The 18,385-nt window shown below is 41.5% G+C and overlaps 1 protein-coding gene across 4 annotated transcripts in view; it reads left to right on the forward strand.

Annotated features, from left to right (window-relative positions):
* LOC110508972 (polyamine-transporting ATPase 13A3) overlaps positions 1–6,993 on the forward strand; it is a 40,682-nt gene extending 33,689 nt beyond the window's left edge. For all 4 annotated transcript variants that reach the window (XM_090225126.1, XM_090225128.1, XM_090225129.1 and 1 more), the window contains one exon: positions 2,135–6,993. In XM_090225126.1, the coding sequence (XP_090081252.1) occupies positions 2,135–2,314 (180 nt within the window). In that variant the 3' untranslated portion in view covers positions 2,315–6,993. The remainder of the gene's footprint in view (positions 1–2,134) is intronic.
* Positions 6,994–18,385: the final 11,392 nt, after the last annotated feature.

Raw genomic sequence — 18,385 nt, forward strand, 5'->3', positions numbered from 1 at the left:
CATGTCTACTAGAGTGCAAAATTAGCTAGTAGCAAACTGATGTGTTGGTCACTGTAGCTGAGCAGTTACGTTCTATTTCGGCCTTTCTGTTCAACAGCTGCGGCATACTGCCATCTATCTGCCGTCCAGGGAACAATATATATTCAATAAAGTGATTCAGGCTTGCATTAATCACATTGATTTGAAATTGTATCATTGTTACGTATTATGAATGGAAAATAGGAAAATCACTGCAAGCCACAAAATAAGGAGTACCACTGCTCTAAGTTATGGCCCATTTTATACAGAGAAATTAGAATAGTAGGCAATCTAACCAATTACAGCCCTCATTTTACTTGCATCATTGCACATTCTGCAAATCACCAGCAGAGGGCGACCATTTAGAATCCATTTTCACATTCACTCTGTAGGTAACGCTAACACGGAACCCAAACTGGCTGCTCGCGTGCGCCATCGTGCGTACATTTATTTTGCCCCCCCCCACACCAAACGCGATCACGACAAGCAGGTTAAAATATCAAAACAAACTCTGAACCAATGACATTAATTTGGGGACAGGTCGAAAATCATTAAACATGTATGGCAATTTAGCTAGTTAGCTTGCACTTGCTAGCTAACGTTAATTTGTCCTATTTAGCTAGCTTGCTGTTGTTAGCTAGTTTGTCCTGGGATAAAAACATTGAGTTGTTATTTTACCTGAAATGCACAAGGACCTCTACACCGACAAAAAAAAACGGCCAACCAAATCGTTTCTAGTCATCTCTCCTCCTTCCAGGCTTTTTCATTGTTTAACTTAAATGGTGATCGCATCTAAACTTTCATTGTATTACCACAACTACCGGCAAAACAGTTTGTCTTTCAGTCACCGACGTGGGTATAACTAATGAGGAGATGGCACGTGGGTACCTGCTTCTATAAACCAATGAGGAGATGGGAGAGGCAGAACTTTCAGCGCGATCTGCGTCAGAAATAGGAATGAGTTCTATTTTAAGCCCTTGGTGTCGCAGACGCTCGTTGGCACGCGCGAGCAGTGTGGGTGCAATAATTTAATAACATGTATTTCTAAATTTAATTTGCGACACACGCGACGTGTCCAGTCTGGTCAGCATGTAACAAATTGGATCATAACTCTAAATGTAGCTCAAACCACCCAGTTTATATTTATTAAATATTAAAGTTGATATTTTTTAATATTCATGAATGTATGTAATTAATTGTTATTAAAAACAAAATACTACTCATATTACACAGCAAGTGGTAAGGCTTCATATGACACCCATTTTTTGCTTTGTAGCCCCTACAGATGAAACATTATGGAGTCTTAAAGGAGGCCTGGGTAATGCTGAAATGCCATAATTATTCCAACTTCAATTAATTATTTCTCAATCATGCTTTAAGATACAAATGTCAAATAGACAGTGGGGTTTGAAAATATTGACACTCTTAAAAAAGATTAACAATAATGACTATAAAATAAGTAATTAAAATCTCTCACAATTACCAATAACTGGAGGTTAGCATGTCTTGCGGGTATGATCTTTGACCCTCCTAGCTTTCTCACGGATCATTATTCACAATTCACAACTTTGATTCAGATGTAATCATGGTAGCATCCACATTAATGTAGAAGTGTTTAGAAACAATATTCTTGTATTGTCATTTTGACTCCAAAATGACACAATACATTATTTTCTATTCATTTCTATTGGGCACAAAATAATCTGCAACACAATCAAAACGAACTGCAAATGCATCCTACACAATTGTAGAGTCACAAGCTTGATGTTGTCATTGCATGCTAGGAATATGGGACCAAATACTTAACTTTTGACTTCTTTATTTATTAGAATCTTTAGGGGTGTTAATCATTTTGACCCCTACCTTTTGGGGAGAAAAAAAATATGACTTCTAAAAATCTTTATCAAGGGTGTCAGTAATTTCACACCCCACTGTGTCAGTAATTTCACACCCCACTGTGTCAAATCCTTCCTCCAAAGGACCTTTCTATGTCGCCAATTTGGTGAAAATCCCCCAAACCAAGTCTTTTTGTTTTTGTTTTGTCCTAGTTTGGTGAGGAATCACCCTACTGTGGTCTGCTGTTTTCTTGTTTCATTTGTGTATGTACTATTTCTAGTCTGCTAATGAGCGTTGGTGCACGGCGTTCCTCTCCTGGCTGTTCTGTCGGAAGGGGAAGACCCCCAGAGTGCGCTACATGCAAGTCGCCCAGGAGCTGCAGGAGGACCCCGACTGGCCCCCCAAACCTGCTACCGTCACCTACACCACCAGCACCCCCCACCACACTGTCAGCATGTGACACATGGCCACACCCACATATAGCTGCAAAAAAATATATTTAATCAGGCATGTCAGTTAATAACAAATTCTTATTTACAATGACGGCCTACCCTGGCCAAACCCTCCCCTAACCCGGACGACGCTGGGCCAATTGTGCGCCGCCCTATGGTACTCCTGATCATGGCCAGTTGTGATACAGTCTGGGAACGAACCAGGGTCTCCAGTGATGCCACTAGCACTGAGATGCAGTGTCTTAGACCACTGTGCAACTCGGGAGGCATACAGTACCCAGTCTAGAACCTTCCATTCCCCGGACCAGGTTTATAACCAGTATCAAGTATAGTACCTTCCTTTGCCTGGACAAGTAGGGCTGTGATGATACCAGTATAGCAATATTTTTTCCATGGCAAAAATGAAAACATGAAGCAGACCAAACTCTTAGGTATTTTAAAAACCTGCTGTAAGTAAAATATTGTCTGCAATAGGCAGGTTGGTTGTTAAGTAACAAAACGGACGCGTGCGTAACTATGAGGAAAAACAGATGGGTTGGCTTAGATTGTTGACAACATGTCAACTATATTTATTCTCCAATGTTTATTGAAAACCAAAATCCATTTGCACAATGAGCACTTGTCTCTCAAATACATTGTAACAGTTGTTAGCTAGCTAGCGAATTTGAGCCATATTAGCATTGACATGAAATCAGTCAAAACACCTCAAAACAAGACATGAAACTAGCTGAAATGAATCACTTGCGATTCCCCACATGGCAGTTTCTTGTAATTGTTGGTATCTATCTAGCCATCCAGAATCACAACAACGCAGACTTCTGCCCCATTTGATGTGTGTGCATCGTTTTCGTGACATTGTCAGCTAACCCATCTATAGCTAGGAAAATAAATAAATGTGACTCCAACATAAGGGCTGTTTTCCTAAAGAAGTTAAATCTGCTTCGTTTTTCCTATCCAAGATAATAACAAGTATCGCAATACTGATATCGTCCCGTCCCTAGTTTATAACCAATATCGAGTCTAGAAACTTCCATTGCCTGGACAACTGACCTGGTTTATAACCAATATCGAGCCTAGAACCTTCCATTGCCTGGACAACTGACTAGTTTATTACCAATATCGAGTCTAGAACCTTCCATTGCCTGGACAACTGACTAGTTTATTACCAATATCGAGTCTAGAACCTTCCATTGCCTGGACAACTGACCTGGTTTATAACCAGATCAGACTGTGATCCTGTCAACTTCTTGACCATAACTAGACCTTAACTGCTCCGTCCTTACCCATAACCCCCAAACCACACATAGAACCCCAGCAATGTGACTACTGACAGGTTGCCCCATACTGGGCATTTATCACCCTCTTTTTGCTATTAGTTTAGCCTTGGTGTCGAGGCCCAGAGATTATGTCTTTCCAATACAGGGCTTGCCTTGCACTCACCACTGGTTGATTTTTCAACTTCACAAAGACTAAGAACTATGGAATCGTCCACTAACACTTTCTCACCTGCCTTGATTGCTGCTCCAACGAAATGTCAAGAGTTAAAGAGAACATGTGTGATCAGGACCGTACTGAGGGAAATGGAGGGATTTAAAAAATTTTTTTATCAACACACCCAGATTATGCATTTTGAAAGCACTGTGTGTGTTTTAAGCGTGAGTGGTACTACTGTATTTGCCAAGATTGAATAACATTCCAATGCACCAATAATATATTGCTGTGTTACTCTGAGAATTTGCTACGCTTTATGAATGTAATTCTTCCTGTGGAAGTATGTGAGTGTCCGTGACTCTTGTAAAACCTGAACACTTGAGTTGATCTGATGCCTGTGTGTTTGTGCGTGTGTGTGCAGGGTTTTTTCTGCATAGAAAAGTCTTGGGCAAGACTTAATAAAAAATTATTGAGATGGGAAAACATTTTCAGTGTAAACTTAAATGACTTAAACCATATATATCTATATATATATCTATATATATAGATATATATATATATAAAATATGATGATCTTTGAGAACTAACAATCACCCCAAATAAAATCTAGCCCGTTAGGGAGAATCAAATATTAGAAAAATTATGCATTCAGTATTTTTGTCATGGCATGGGGCCCCCATTGATTTTGTTATGTTTGAGTCACTCCGATAGCAAACAACGCATAAGCCATGGCAAAATGAAAATTTATATTGACAATTATTCTTCTCTCACATCATGACATATGTGTAGAATTGCAGGACATTTTTTTTCTGCGGCCAAGAGGGCCTCTAAAATGTTCAGTCGGCAACCGCACTATTCACCACGCCCCCGTCACAGCCACGATCCTAACCGTAATTTTGATCCAGAAAAAAACCTGGTGGGTGTGTGCACGTACACTCCTGTACGTATTTATTTGGACGCTGAAGCTAAAACGTTTTAATTCAGCTCTATACTTTAGCATTTTGGATTTAAGATCAAATGTTTCATATGAGGCGACAGTACAGCATGGCACCTTTTATTGTCAGGTATTTTCATATATATCTTTTACCATTTAGAAATGAAAGCACTTTATATGTATCTAGTCCTCCCATTTTAAAGGCGTCAAATACTTGAAACGTTCAAATAGGTGGACTAAATACACGAAGGGCTTTAATCTCTAAACGATAAAACGGATATGTATGAGAATACCCTCAAATAAAAAGGTGACATTCTGTACCATCTCCTCATATGAAACAATTGATCTCTGTAGAATAGCGAGCTAGAGTATCCAAGTGAGGTGACGGGTGGGAATGAGGTGATGTAACATTTTGTAACATTTATAAACCATTGCACCTGACCTAAATGCTGCTTTTATTAAAGGGAATTATTTTGAAAAGATATCACATTTTGATTGTATTTTATATTCTCTGATATTAACAGCTAATTTTAATATCTGTTTTTTCAATTTGTACAGTACATGGTTTACAACTGATGTATCGCCTGTATTGTCTAGTTTACACTACCGTTTAAAGGTTTGGGGTCACTTAGAAATGTCCTTGTTTTTGAAAGAAAAGCACACCAAAAATTCCATTAAAATAACATCAAATTGATCAGAATTACAGTGTAGACATTGTAAATGTTGTAAATGACTTGTAGCTGGAAAAAGCTTTTATCTTTTATTTTTTATAGAATATCTACATAGGCGTACAGGAGCCCATTATCAGCAACCATCACTCCTGTGTTCCAATGGCACGTTGTGGTAGCTAATCCAAGTTTATAATTTTAAAGGCTAATTGATCATTAGAAAATCCTTTTGCAATTATGTTAGCACATCTGAAAACGGCTGTGCTGGTTAAAGAAGCAATAAAAATGGCCTTCTTTAGACTAGTTGAGTATCTGGAGCATCAGCATTTGTGGGTTCAATTACAGGCTCAAAATGTCCAGAAACAAAGAACTTTCTTCTAAAACTCATTAGTCTATTCTTGTTCTGAGAACTGAAGGCTATTCCATGCGAGAAATTGCCAATAAACTGAAGATCTTGTACAACGCTGTGTACTACTCCCTTCACAGAACAGCGCAAACTGTCTCTAACCAGAATAGAAAGAGGAGTGGGAGGCCCCGGTGCACAACTGCAAAAGAGGACAAGTACATTAGATAGACTAGTTTGAGAAACCGACGCCTCACAAGTCCTCAACTGTCAGCTTCATTAAATAGTACCTGCAAAACACCAGTCACAACGTCAACAGTGAAGAGGCGACTCCGGGATGCTGGTCTTCAAGGCAGAGTTCCTCTGTCCGGTGTCTGTGTTTTTTTGCCCATCTTAATCTTTTATTTTTATTGGCCAGTCTGGGATATGTCTTTTTCTTTGCAATTCTGCCTAGAAGGCCAGCATCCCGGGGTCGCCTCTTCACTGTTGACGTTGAGACTGGTGTTTTGCTGGTACTATTTAATGAAGCTGCCAGCATTAACAATGTCTACACTGTATTTCATATCAATTTCATGTTATTTTTATGGACAAAAATGTGATTTTATTTAAAAAAAACAAGGACATTTCTAAGTGACCCTAAACTTCTGAACGGTAGTGAACATCCAAGCTTGTTGATATTGACCTAAACATTTGTCAACAATTACTTTGAATATATCTCTCTGTAAAGGTCTCACCAGAAGTATTAAAGGGATAGTTCAGTGAAATTAAATAGTTCGATATTTGTTTCCTTACCTTTTTAAATGTCATGCTCAAATCATCTGTTAAATAGAATTTATTGTTCAACGACTTGGTTTGAAATTATTTTAAGATGATTTGGGCATCAATAAACGGGGGAGATTGACGTTCATTGATTTTTAGTCTGAATATGCTAATATTAGCCTTTGTTGGCAGTGGCTAGTTTAAGAAAACCACAATGTGGATTGCAGTCTCTCCTTGTCCATATACAACTTTCAAGGTAAGAAAACAAATCTAAGTATGTCATTTCACTAAACTATCCTTTAAATGCCTTACTGATAGTCAGAACCACGAAAAAAAGAAAGAAAATGAATTGTAACGATTGTTTACTTTTAATTACTTCCTTGCCATTGTGATACAACTCACAAAGAATGTGTGATTTGCTGAAAATGTCTACAATAATATTGATATTTTCTCTTGTGTTTGCTCTGTAGAGAGGATTGCATAAATGCCCTCTTCCATTCTGACAACTTAACTCAACCATTCCATTTGCCAATAAATCTATATATTAAAACACTCCTGTGGGCTTCATGGGGGGCTGACCACGGTCACAAGTTACTGATCACACTTACTAATCAATTATGAGCTTTCCCAGCCGCCTCGCTGCCTGGCGCTTTAAAGCCCAGAGATTGTAAGAGGGTATCATTTCACGTGGAGATCAGGGCCCATAACAGTGAATGGGTGGATTTTGAGTTTAGAGGGGGACCCTGAAAGAGAAGAGAGGGGTGCCTGGCTGCTCAGTGCCAGTGAAAGGAATGGAATCTCCCAGAGATCAGGGCAATAAGAGGCCATTGAGGGATATTCATGATGATGGGGATGAGGAGGTGGAGGAGTCATGAATTGATGTGTCCACTTGTAGATCATCTTTTTGGTCAACAGTGGCGTTTTGGAATGAGGATCTCTTGCTTTAGAGCAGTGTGGTTTCTGGCTAGTGTTGCCTCACGTGGAATTAGATGTTTGGTATAAGTCTTTCCTGTATTCCTTTGTTTCCAGACAGTAACAGATGAAGATGGATAGATAGACCTAAATAACACACACAAACACAGGCTTTATTTCTCACTGTTCTCACAAAGTTGGGGGCTTGGGACGCCTTGTGGAATGTCCTGCCTATAGTTACATGACTGACCGATGCCAGAATTCATGGTTCCTTCTATTTAGAAATGTCGTCCAGATCCTGAGGCAGCAAAGCATCCCAAACCGTCACACTACCACCACCATGCTTGACTGTTGGTGTGAATTTCTTACTGTGGAATGCAGTGTTTGGTTTTCACCCGGCGTAATAGGACACATGTTGTTCAAAAAGTTATACTTTTGAATCATCTGTCCATAGAACATTCTTCCAAGAGTCTTGATGATCATCCAGGTTCTTCAAGGTGCTTTTGGGCAAACTTGAGACAACGTATTGGACGACATTGGTCCCATTATTCCAAAGATAGAGTATCAAAAGTCACAGTAAGATACCCTCACTTGGAACTATGGGCCCGCTCATAAGGCCATCACAGTGATTGATAGTCGGGCCACAAGGCTAGCCCGCTGCTCACTTATGGTTAGCCCCATTGTACCAATGACACAAAGACGCCCATGTCTGGTAGCGGGCTTGCAACGATCTGTAGGCCAGCAGACGGACACAAAGCCTCTTCTCCTCCCTCTTGTCCCCTTAGCAAGGCTCCTGCCACCATCCTTTATGGCCATCTCTGTGCCCTTCTGTTATCAGGGGGATATGGGCCTGAATGGGTTCTGCGGTTGGTTAATGAATTCAGTGATTCAGGGGGTGGACAGTTGCAGCCGTGTTAGCGTTTGTTCACCGCCTTGTTGGAGGGACGGGCCCCGCCCCGGGCCCTTTTGTCTCCTCAGGTCCCTCGACAGGTTAGAAGTCAATGGAGGGCCTTGTGTTCAGGCGGCAGGGCAGGGATGGGGCCGCCTCTCACATGGCATTCACATAGGGGGAGGACAGGCTGGTATCACTGACACTTGTTAGTGTGGGGCCAAACAGAGCTGTAGGTTACCCTGCTCAAGGGCTGATGGTTTTTAGTCCCCCCCCCCCCCCCCCTCCTAATAGTTAAGGCTAGCCGTTGGGTAAACTGATCTACACTTAGGGGCCACAATGAATGATTGCAGTATGTTTTACGCTCTCATTTTACACCTCCGACTCAAAAAAAAAAATAATTGATCAGATTTTCCTTTGACGACCAGTTGCATTAAAGTAAACCAGTAGTTGATGTTGTACTGTGGCCAACATTGTCCTCATGCTAAAAAAAAGTTCAGTGTGGGCAAAAAGAAAAACGGTTACATTTTAAATGGATGGGATGGCACATTTTTATTTGATTTATTTAACTAGGCAAGACAGTTAAAAACAAATTCTTATTTACAATGACGGCCTACCCCAGCCAAACCTGGACAACGCTGGGCCAATTGTGCGCCGCACTATGGGACTCCCAATCACGGCATGGATTACCAAATGCACGTTCCAAATGCTACAACTAGCATTGCATCACAACATATACACACACGGCATGGACTCATCTCAACATTAGACCTATTTTGAGGTATGTAAAACCACTGACAAACTGACATTTTGGAGTGAACTATCACTTATAACTTCACTAACCCTGACCATTCTCGCAGGCTTTGAGCATAGCATGCGAACAGGAGAAAACTGCGGGGGTGAATAGATAAATAAAGAGTCAGAGATACAAATGGACATAGATGTGTGGGGGGGTTGACAGAAAGAGACAGAAAGCTGACCGAAAACAACGCTCAGGGACCAGAGAGAATTTAGACCTATGACTGAGGCCCAAGTATCATGGGAAGATGAGAGTTGCCATGGCCACCATGGAGCCACCCAGAAAGCATGTGAGAACGGGAGGCCGGGAGCCAGAGCCCAGGCCTAGTGGCTCACATGCACTAACCAGGGATTATGTGCATAGCTAAGTGATGAGACACTAAGCCGGCAGGTGAAGAAGGGAGGGAGGCCCGGGGACAAGGGCATCCTTCAGGACAGCTCCCCCAAAAGAGCAGAGACTTTTCCCCAGTGAGGCTGATCTACCTTGTGAAGGGGGGGCTCAGCTAGAGGTCCTCGAGTGCTGAAAGGGCAGTCCCAGAAGTCTCTTTCATAGAGTAAGTGGCCAAAATAGGGGTCTTGTGAGTCATCTTCACTGGTAAGAATGGCCTTCTTCACAATCATAAATCCCTCAGCAGACACACTCATGGATATGGACTTGGAGAAGCTGGGTACTGACTGGGTACTGGCTAGGTACTGACTGGGTACTAGCTAGGTACTGACTGAGTACTGACTGGGTACTGGCTGGGTACTGACAACATCAAAAGCTGACATTCTGTGTATCTGTATTTATTATGGATTCCCATTAGTTCCTGCCAAGTTCCTGTTTTTTAAATCTGATTTTACTGCTTGCATCAGTTACCTGATGTGGAATAGAGTTCCATATAGTCATGGCTCTATGTAGTACTGTGTGCCTCCCAGCGTCTGTTCTGGACTTGGGGACTGTGAAGAGACCTCTAGTGGCATGTCTGGTGGGGTATGCATGGGTGTCTGAGCTGTGTGCTAGTCGTTTAATCAGACAACTCTGTTTTCAACAGGTCAATACCTCACATAAATTGAATTGATTTTAATTTATTTTGGGTAACAGGCATACAGTTGAAGTCGGAGGTTTACGTACACCTTAGTCAAATACATTTATACTCAGTTTTTCACAATTCCTGACATTTAATCATAGTAAAAAAATGCCTGTCTTAGGTCCGTTAGAATCACCACTTTATTTTAAGAATGTGAAATGTCAGAATAATAGTAGAGAGAATTATTTATTTCAGCTTTTATTTCTTTCATCACATTCCCAGTGGGTCAGAAGTTTGCATACACTCAATTAGTATTTGGTAGCATTGCCTTTAAATTGTTTAACTTGGGTCAAACGTTTCGGGTAGCTTTCCACAAACTTCCCACAATAAGTTGGGTGAATTTTGGCCCATTCCTCCTGACAGAGCTGGTGAAACCAAGTCAGGTTTGTATGCCTCCTTGCTCGCACATGCTTTTTCAGTTCTGCCCACAAATTTTCTATGGGATTGAGGTCAGGGCTTTGTGATGGCCACTCCAATACCTTGACTTTGTTGTCCTTAAGCCATTTTGCCACAACTTTGGAAGTATGCTTGGGGTCATTGTCCATTTGGAAGACCCATTTGCAACCAAGCTTTAACTTCCTGACTGATGTCTTGAGACGTTGCTTCAATATATCCACATAGTTATCCTCCCTCGTGATGCCATCTGTTTTGTGAAGTGCACCAGTCTCTTCTGCAGCAAAGCACCCCCACAACATGATGCTGCAACCCCCGTGCTTCACGGTTGGGATGGTGTTCTTCGGCTTGCAAGCCTCCCCCTTTTTCCTCTAAACATAACAATGGTCATTATGGCCAAACAGTTCTATTTTTGTTTCATCAGACCAGAGGACATTTCTCCAAAAAGTAAAATTTTTGTCCCCATCTGCAGTTGCAAACCGTAGTCTGGCTTTTATATGGCGGTTTTCGAGCAGTGGCTTCTTCCTTGCTGAGCGGCCTTTCAGGTTATGTCAATATAGGACTCGTTTTACTGTGGATATAGAAACTTTTGTACGTGTTTCCTCCAGCATCTTCACAAGGTCCTTTGCTGTTGTTCTGGGATAGATTTTCACTTTTCACACCAAATACATTAATCTCATTGAGACAGAACACATCTCCTTCCTGAACGGTATGACGGCTGCGTGGTCCCATGGTGTTTATACGTGCGTACTATTGTTTACACAGATGAACGTGGTACCTTCAGGGGTTTGTAAATTGCTCCCAAGGATGAACCAGACTTGTGGAGGTCTACAATTTTTTTCTGAGGTCTTGGCTGATTACTTTTGATTTTCCCATGATGTCAAGCAAAGAGGCACTGAGTTTGAAGGTAGGCCTTGAAATACATCGACAGGTACACCTCCAATTGACTCAAATGATGTCAATTAGCCTGTCAGAAGCTTCTAAAGCCATTATACAATTTTCTGGAATTTTCCAAACTATTTAAAGGCACGGTCAACTTAGTGTATGTAAACTTCTGACCCACTGCAATTGTGATACATTGAATTGTAAGTTAAATAATCTGTCTGTAAACAATTGTTGGAAAAATTACTTGTGTCATGCACAAGGTAGATGTCCTAAATGACTTACCAAAACTATAGATTGTTAACAAGAAATTTATGGAGAGGTTGAAAAAATAGTTTTAATGACTCCAACCTAAGTCTATGTAAACTTCCGACTTCAACTGTTTTCAACAAAATGTACAATGTGGTCCCAGAGGATATCACCTGAAAGTATTAATTAAAATGCTTGTTTCCAAAGTGGTCCTCGATGGTAAAAACAATAACAAGTGGTGATGCAGTCAATCTCTCCTCTACTTTGAGCCAAGAGAGATTTACATGCATATTATTAATGTTTGTTCCCTGTGTACATTCAAGGGCCAGCCGTGGTGCCCTGTTCTGAGCCGATTCCAATTTTCCTGAGTCCCTCTTTGTGGCACCTGACCACACGACTGTAGGACCTGCCTTGTTGATAGTGCTGTTAAGAAGTTAGAGCAGCGCTTTATTATGGGCAGACTTCTCCCTATCTTAGCTACTGTTGTATCATATGTTTTGACCATTGACAGTTTACAATCCACGGTTACTCCAAGCAGTTTAGTCACCTCGACTTGCTCAACTTGCTCTTTGTTAACTCAACTTGCTCGACGAGCTCAACTTGCTTGACTTGCTCTTTGTTAACTGTTACATTCAATTCAGTCACTGTAGTAGCTGTAGTAGCTCCTCATACAAAGTAAGGGGCCTAGACAGCTGCCCTGGGGATTTCCTGATTTTCCCTGGATTGTGTTGGAGAGGCTTCCATTAAAGAGCACCCTCTGTCTTCTGTTAGACAAGTAACTCTTTATCCACAGTATAGCGGAGGGTGTAAAGCTATAACACATATGTTTTTCCAGCAGCAGACTATGATCGATAATGTCAAAAGCCGCAATGAAGTCTAACAAAACAGCTCCCACAATCTTTTTATCAGCAATTTCTCTCAGACAATCATCAGTCATTTGTGTAAGTGCTGTGCTTGTTGAATGTCCTTCCCTATTAGCGTGCTGAACGTCTGTCAATTTGTTTACTGTAAAATAGCATTGTATCTGGTCAAACACCTTTTTTTCCAAAACTTTACTACGGGTTGGTAACAGGCTGATTGGTCAGCTATTTGAGCCAGTAAAGGGTTTTTTACTATTCTTAGGACAGCCATATAGTCGAAAACCAAATAACCAGTTTTAAACAGTCAAAAGTTAGTGGAACGGTTTACATGATAAGTATGGCGTTGCAGGAATGTGTTTGAACGACGATGGCACAAATAAATAAAATTCCTATGTTCCATAGAGAGAAAGACATCATAGTTAACCAGAACCTACCCCTAATTTGATGAGGAAGAAGGAGGACCTCAATTCCTTTTGAAAGGAATGACCTAGAGTTCAATAAGACGTTAGTCTCATTTCCTTTGCTCCAAGTTGAAGCTCTCTAAATGCTGGCTTTTTAAGACTTAAAGCTTAAGGAAGATGACAGATGGCGGCTTGTTGTGGTCTGACCAATTGCAAAATGCTTGTTGCCATGGTCCCCTTTTTCTTCTTCAACTCATTTTCCAGAGCTAAGCATCCTTCCTGTTTATTGACCTGGGATGAGCAGACTTGAAAATGCTCCGGTTGTTGACGAACAGGAGATTGGATCTCCGGTCTTTTTATTTGGTTGGTGTGACCCACTGGGTTCGAACACAGTTCTTCTGCATCATGCCACAGGACTGTTAGCCCTTTGAGCTAAAGCCTATGCATAGCTCTAAGATCTAACACAAGTCTTCAGGTCTCAGGCAAGGTTACTCAACATTTGAGTGTGTCTGGCTAAATAAAACCACCCCTGTGCATTAGGATTGCTTTCTTTGTATCTGATTATCATAGAGGGCGGGAAAGAGAGCTTTAATCTTTAATCTTATGGCCTCTCCTTTTCATCTCCAATAAATTCTACCATATTTTTGGGACGGATGGTGACCATGGAGATCAGTGATTTCCCATCACAGAGCCTCTCCCTCCTACTTTCCCACTATCGAAACCTCACCCCTTTTTTTTGTCCAAGTAAAACAAAGAGTGGTGTTGAATGGGCTCTGAGGTAGGTAAATGTATTCAGTGACATCAGCCAGGATGATTCTATTCTGCCGGATTCCTGTACCATTTGTTTCCAGCCTTGTCTGAGGGCCGAACACTCTGTTGGGCTCATTGTCCCGTGTGTATTCCACACAGACCCACAATTAATGGGGGCCTTGTCTAAGGCTTCTGGAGCAGAAAGTTCTGTTGGGGAGGGGAACAAAAGGCAGGCGGGCCACTGCCAGGAGTTGCTATGAGAGGCCCTCCTCTTTAAGAAGGTCTCAAAGGGAGGAGGTGGGGAGAACAAGCGGAGGCCTGGCTGAGATGTTTAAGTGATCCCTCTATACCCATCTGGCTGTCCCTGCTCTCGGTGTCACACAGCCCAGTACATTTTCTTTTTAATGTAACCTTTATTTAACTCAGTTAAGAACAAAATCTTATTTACAATGGCGTTCAAATCTGGACGACACTGGGCCAATTGTACGCCACCCTATGGGACTCCCAATCACCAGGGACTGTAGTGACGCCTCTTGCACTGAGATGCTGTGCCTTTTTACCGCTGCGCCACTCAGTTAAAACGGTCAATTCCTGGGATTTGGTGATTGAGATGGCCATTCCACTGCCTGTTTTGTCTTGGAAATATGTGCAGCGGTCCATCTCAAAGCAGGTAAATGTGAAGATAGGTTAGTGTAAAAAAAACAAAGTGGCCAAGAGCAAACAGCCCCAGGGTGCTGTCTTTGTTTAAATGTAACGTTGTGTGACACAACATGTCAATCATCATCAACAGTCATTGACGTGAACAAAGTGCCACAATGTTTAGAACATGCGTAAGTTAAAGTAGCAATATATTTTCTTTAAATATATCCAGAAGGTTATTCTAATCGAATCAGTCTAACTCAACCGCCCTTCTGTTGTGGGTTGTTATCAGACACTGTTGGCCCTCGATAGCTTTCTAACCCTCTCCCATGGCGGCCTGGGCCTCTGTGCCTCTCTCTCCTCTGTGTTTCCCACACTGATACTGATCTGGAGTGTGCCATAAAGCACCGGTATAGATCACGGTGCACAATAAAGGCACGTCTCCAGCCAGACAAGCAGGCTTACTGAGCATGGAGCTGATAAGGGGAAACACGTTGCCGCCTCCCCTCCCTCTCTCTGTTGTCCCAGAACCCATAGCCCTTGTTTGTGAAAGAAAGAAGAATTGTGTACATTGAAAAAAATAGCATCACCTCTGGACACCTAAATATTCTCTGCACACCATGTAGTCTTTAGAAGATACTCGCAGAGAAAGGCACCTGTGAGAATCCTCGTATCAGCGTTGAATCATGGTTTTTTTTGGGGGGGGGGGGGCTGGTAATTTTACACATTGGGTGTAAAACAGTGTCCATGAACAGAAAAAACATGATTACATGGCGGATGCCCCTGGCTTTTGGCTCCTTATGTGTCCAAAAATGAAGATAATGAAGTGTTTTTGAGGTCAGTATCGGGGCTTTATTTATATTTACATTATTTGAAGTTACAGATGACTAGTTTCTTTGAAAAATAGAGAAGGCGCTCAGACCTGTATTGTTGTTTCCCTCTTCTGTGATGTGGGCCCTGACCTTTTGGGGTCATTTGACCTGAGAGGTTTTAGGAGCTTTAAAATGAGACGTTAGGGCACCTGAAGTCTGTCAAGAAGGTAATAATAAGAGCAACCTGATAACCTTGTACTCTGGGGTGATAGTTAATTTCTTCTGCATGTTAAAACTGAGACGTGAAGGTCATTGAGTGCAACTTGGTATCTATTAGTCACATAAATGTGATGGTAGTTTGCAGAGAGATTGTCTATGAAGGCACGATGACCTGAAAAAGGCTTTCTTTCTTAAAAACACTGAGGATGTTAATCAATAATATTGACTAGTTACTCTTCAATTAGAGAAAATGTAAATGCATTTCTGTGAATTTATTTTACTTTGAACCAAGGGTAAAAAAAAAAATCAGGGTTGAATTCAACCCAGTTTTCAATTCAGTCGAGAAATTAATTGAATGTAATAGAATTGAAAAATCAATCCCTGACCTCAGTGAGTGATATAGTAAATACAGTGGCAAGAAAAAGTATGTGAACCTTTTGGAATTACCTGGATTTCTCCATAAATTGGTCCTAAAATTTGATCTTATCTTCATCTAAGTCACAGCAATAGACAAACACGGTGTGCTTGAACTAATAACACACAAATTATTGTATTTTTCTTTTTTATTCTATATTGAATACAGCATTTAAACATTCACAGTGTAGGTTGGAAAAGTCTGTGAACCCCTAGGCTAATCACTAATCAGCTAACCTGGAGTCCAATCAATGAGACGAGATTGGAGATGTTGGTTAGAGCTGCCCTGCCCTATTAAAAACAAACACAATGAGTTTTCTATTCACAAGAAGCATTGCCTGATGTGAATCCTGCCTTGAACAAAAGAGATCTCAGAAGACCTAAGATTAAGAATTGTTGACTTGCATGAAGCTGGAAAGGGTTACAAAAATATATCCAAGAGCCTTGATGTTCATCAGTCCACCGTAAGACAAACTGTCTATAAATGGAGAAAGTTCAGCACTGTTGCTACTCTCCCTAGGAGTGGCTATCCTGCAAAGACGACTGCAAGAGCACAGCGCAGAATGCTCAATAAAGTTAAGAAGAATCCTAGTATCAGCTAAAGACACAGAAATCTCTGGAACTTTCTAACATCTCTGTTGACGGGTCTATGATGTGTAAAACACTAAACAAGAACGGTGTTCATGGGAGGACACCAAGGAAGAAGCAACTGCTGTCCAAAAAAAAAACATTGTGTAACGGCTGTTTGAAGAGGACCATGGTGCAGCGTGGTACGTGTTCATGATTTAATAATAGAACTGAACACTAATTAACAAAACAACAAAGAGAACGAACGAAACCGAAACAGTTCTGTCTGGTGCAGACACAAAAACAGAAAACAACTACCCACAAAACCCATTTGGGAAAAAGCTACCTAAGTATGGTTCTCAATCAGTGACAACGATAGACAGCTGCCTCTGATTGAGAACCACACCCAGCCAAACAAATAAATACAAAACATAGAAAATGAACATAGAATGCCCACCCTAGTCACACCCTGGCCTAACCAAAATAGAGAATAAAAGCCTCTCTATGGCCAGGGCGTGACACATTGCTGCATGTCTGAATTTCGCAAAAGAGCACCTGGATGTTCCACAGCGCAAGTGGCAAAATATTCTGTGGACAGATGAAACTAAAATTATGTTGTTTGGAAGGAACACATAACATTATGTGTGGAGGGAAAAAAGGCACACCAACATCAACCTTATCCCAACTGTAAAGTATGGTGGAGGGAGCATCATGGTTTTGGCTGTTTTGCTGCCTCAGGGCCTGGACAGCTTGCTATTGTAACGGATGTGAAACGGCTAGCTTAGTTAGCGTGGGCGCTAAATAGCGTTTCAATCAGTGACGTCACTTGCTCTGAGACCTTGAAGTAGTAGTTCCCCTTGCTCTGCAAGGGCCGCGGCTTTTGTGGAGCGATGGGTAACGATGCTTCGAGGGTGACTGTTGATGTGTGCAGAAGGTCCCTGGTTCGCGCCCGGGTATGGGCGAGGGGACGGTCTAAATTTGTACTGTTACACTATCATCAATGGAGAAATGAATTCCCAAGTTTATCAATACATTTTGCAGGAGAATGTAAGGCTCTGTCCGCCAATTGAAGCTCAACAGAAGCTGGTTGATGCAACAGGATAATGACCCAAAACACAGAAGTAAATCAACAACAGAATGGCTTAAGCAGAGGAAAATATGCCTTCTGGAGTGGCCCAGTCAGAGTTCTGACCTCAATCCGATTGAGCAGTTCACACCAGACTCCCCAATAATATTGCTGAACTGAAACAGTTTGTAAAGAGGAATGGTCCAAAATGCCTCTTAACTGTTTGCAGGTCTGATCCGCAACTACAAAAAAACGTTTGGTTGAGGTTATTGCTGTCAAAGGAGGGTCAACCAGTTATTAAATCCAAGGGTTCACATACTTTTCCCACGCTGCACTGTGAATGTTTACACAGTGTGTTCAATAAAGACATGAAAACGCATAATTGTTTGTGTTATTAGCTTAAGCAGACTGTGTCTACTTAGATGAAGATCAGATCCAATTTTATGACCAATTTATGCATAAATACAGGGTTCACATACTTTTTCTTGTCACTGTATGTAGGGGAGTGTGCTTGTGTGTGCGGGAGAAAGGCTGTGTTTACACAGGCAGCCCAATTCTGATCTAATTGGGAAAAAGATCTGATCTGTTTGGTCAAAAGACCAATTAGTGGCATAAATATCAGAATTGGCCTGTCTGTGTAAACACATCCAAAGAGTGTGTGCGTGTTTCAACCCTCTGAGGGGAGGGTTGCCAATAGTGTACAACAAAAATGTATGGTTATTTAGAGGTTTTGTTCTAGGATCAATTAAACTGGGGAAATGGACAATACATTTATTTTATTCACCTTAATTGACTATTACTAATAGATATGGCAACTGAGACCTTCATATTTAATCAATACGTTTCATCAAATACCTATCTGTATTGTGTGCTGTGGACCACCTTCTCACACACAAGACACCAGATAGCCAATGGAAGGCCTCCTTGCACGAGCCAACCGACTCCCTGGCAACGTGTCCCGCGCGCTCATTGGTAGAAGGTTGGAGAATTCAACTTTGGGACGATTCACACGAGCCATTCGCG

Source organism: Oncorhynchus mykiss, chromosome 28 (assembly GCF_057628025.1).
Source record: "Oncorhynchus mykiss isolate SJ-2025 chromosome 28, ASM5762802v1, whole genome shotgun sequence".
Taxonomy (NCBI): domain Eukaryota; kingdom Metazoa; phylum Chordata; class Actinopteri; order Salmoniformes; family Salmonidae; genus Oncorhynchus; species Oncorhynchus mykiss.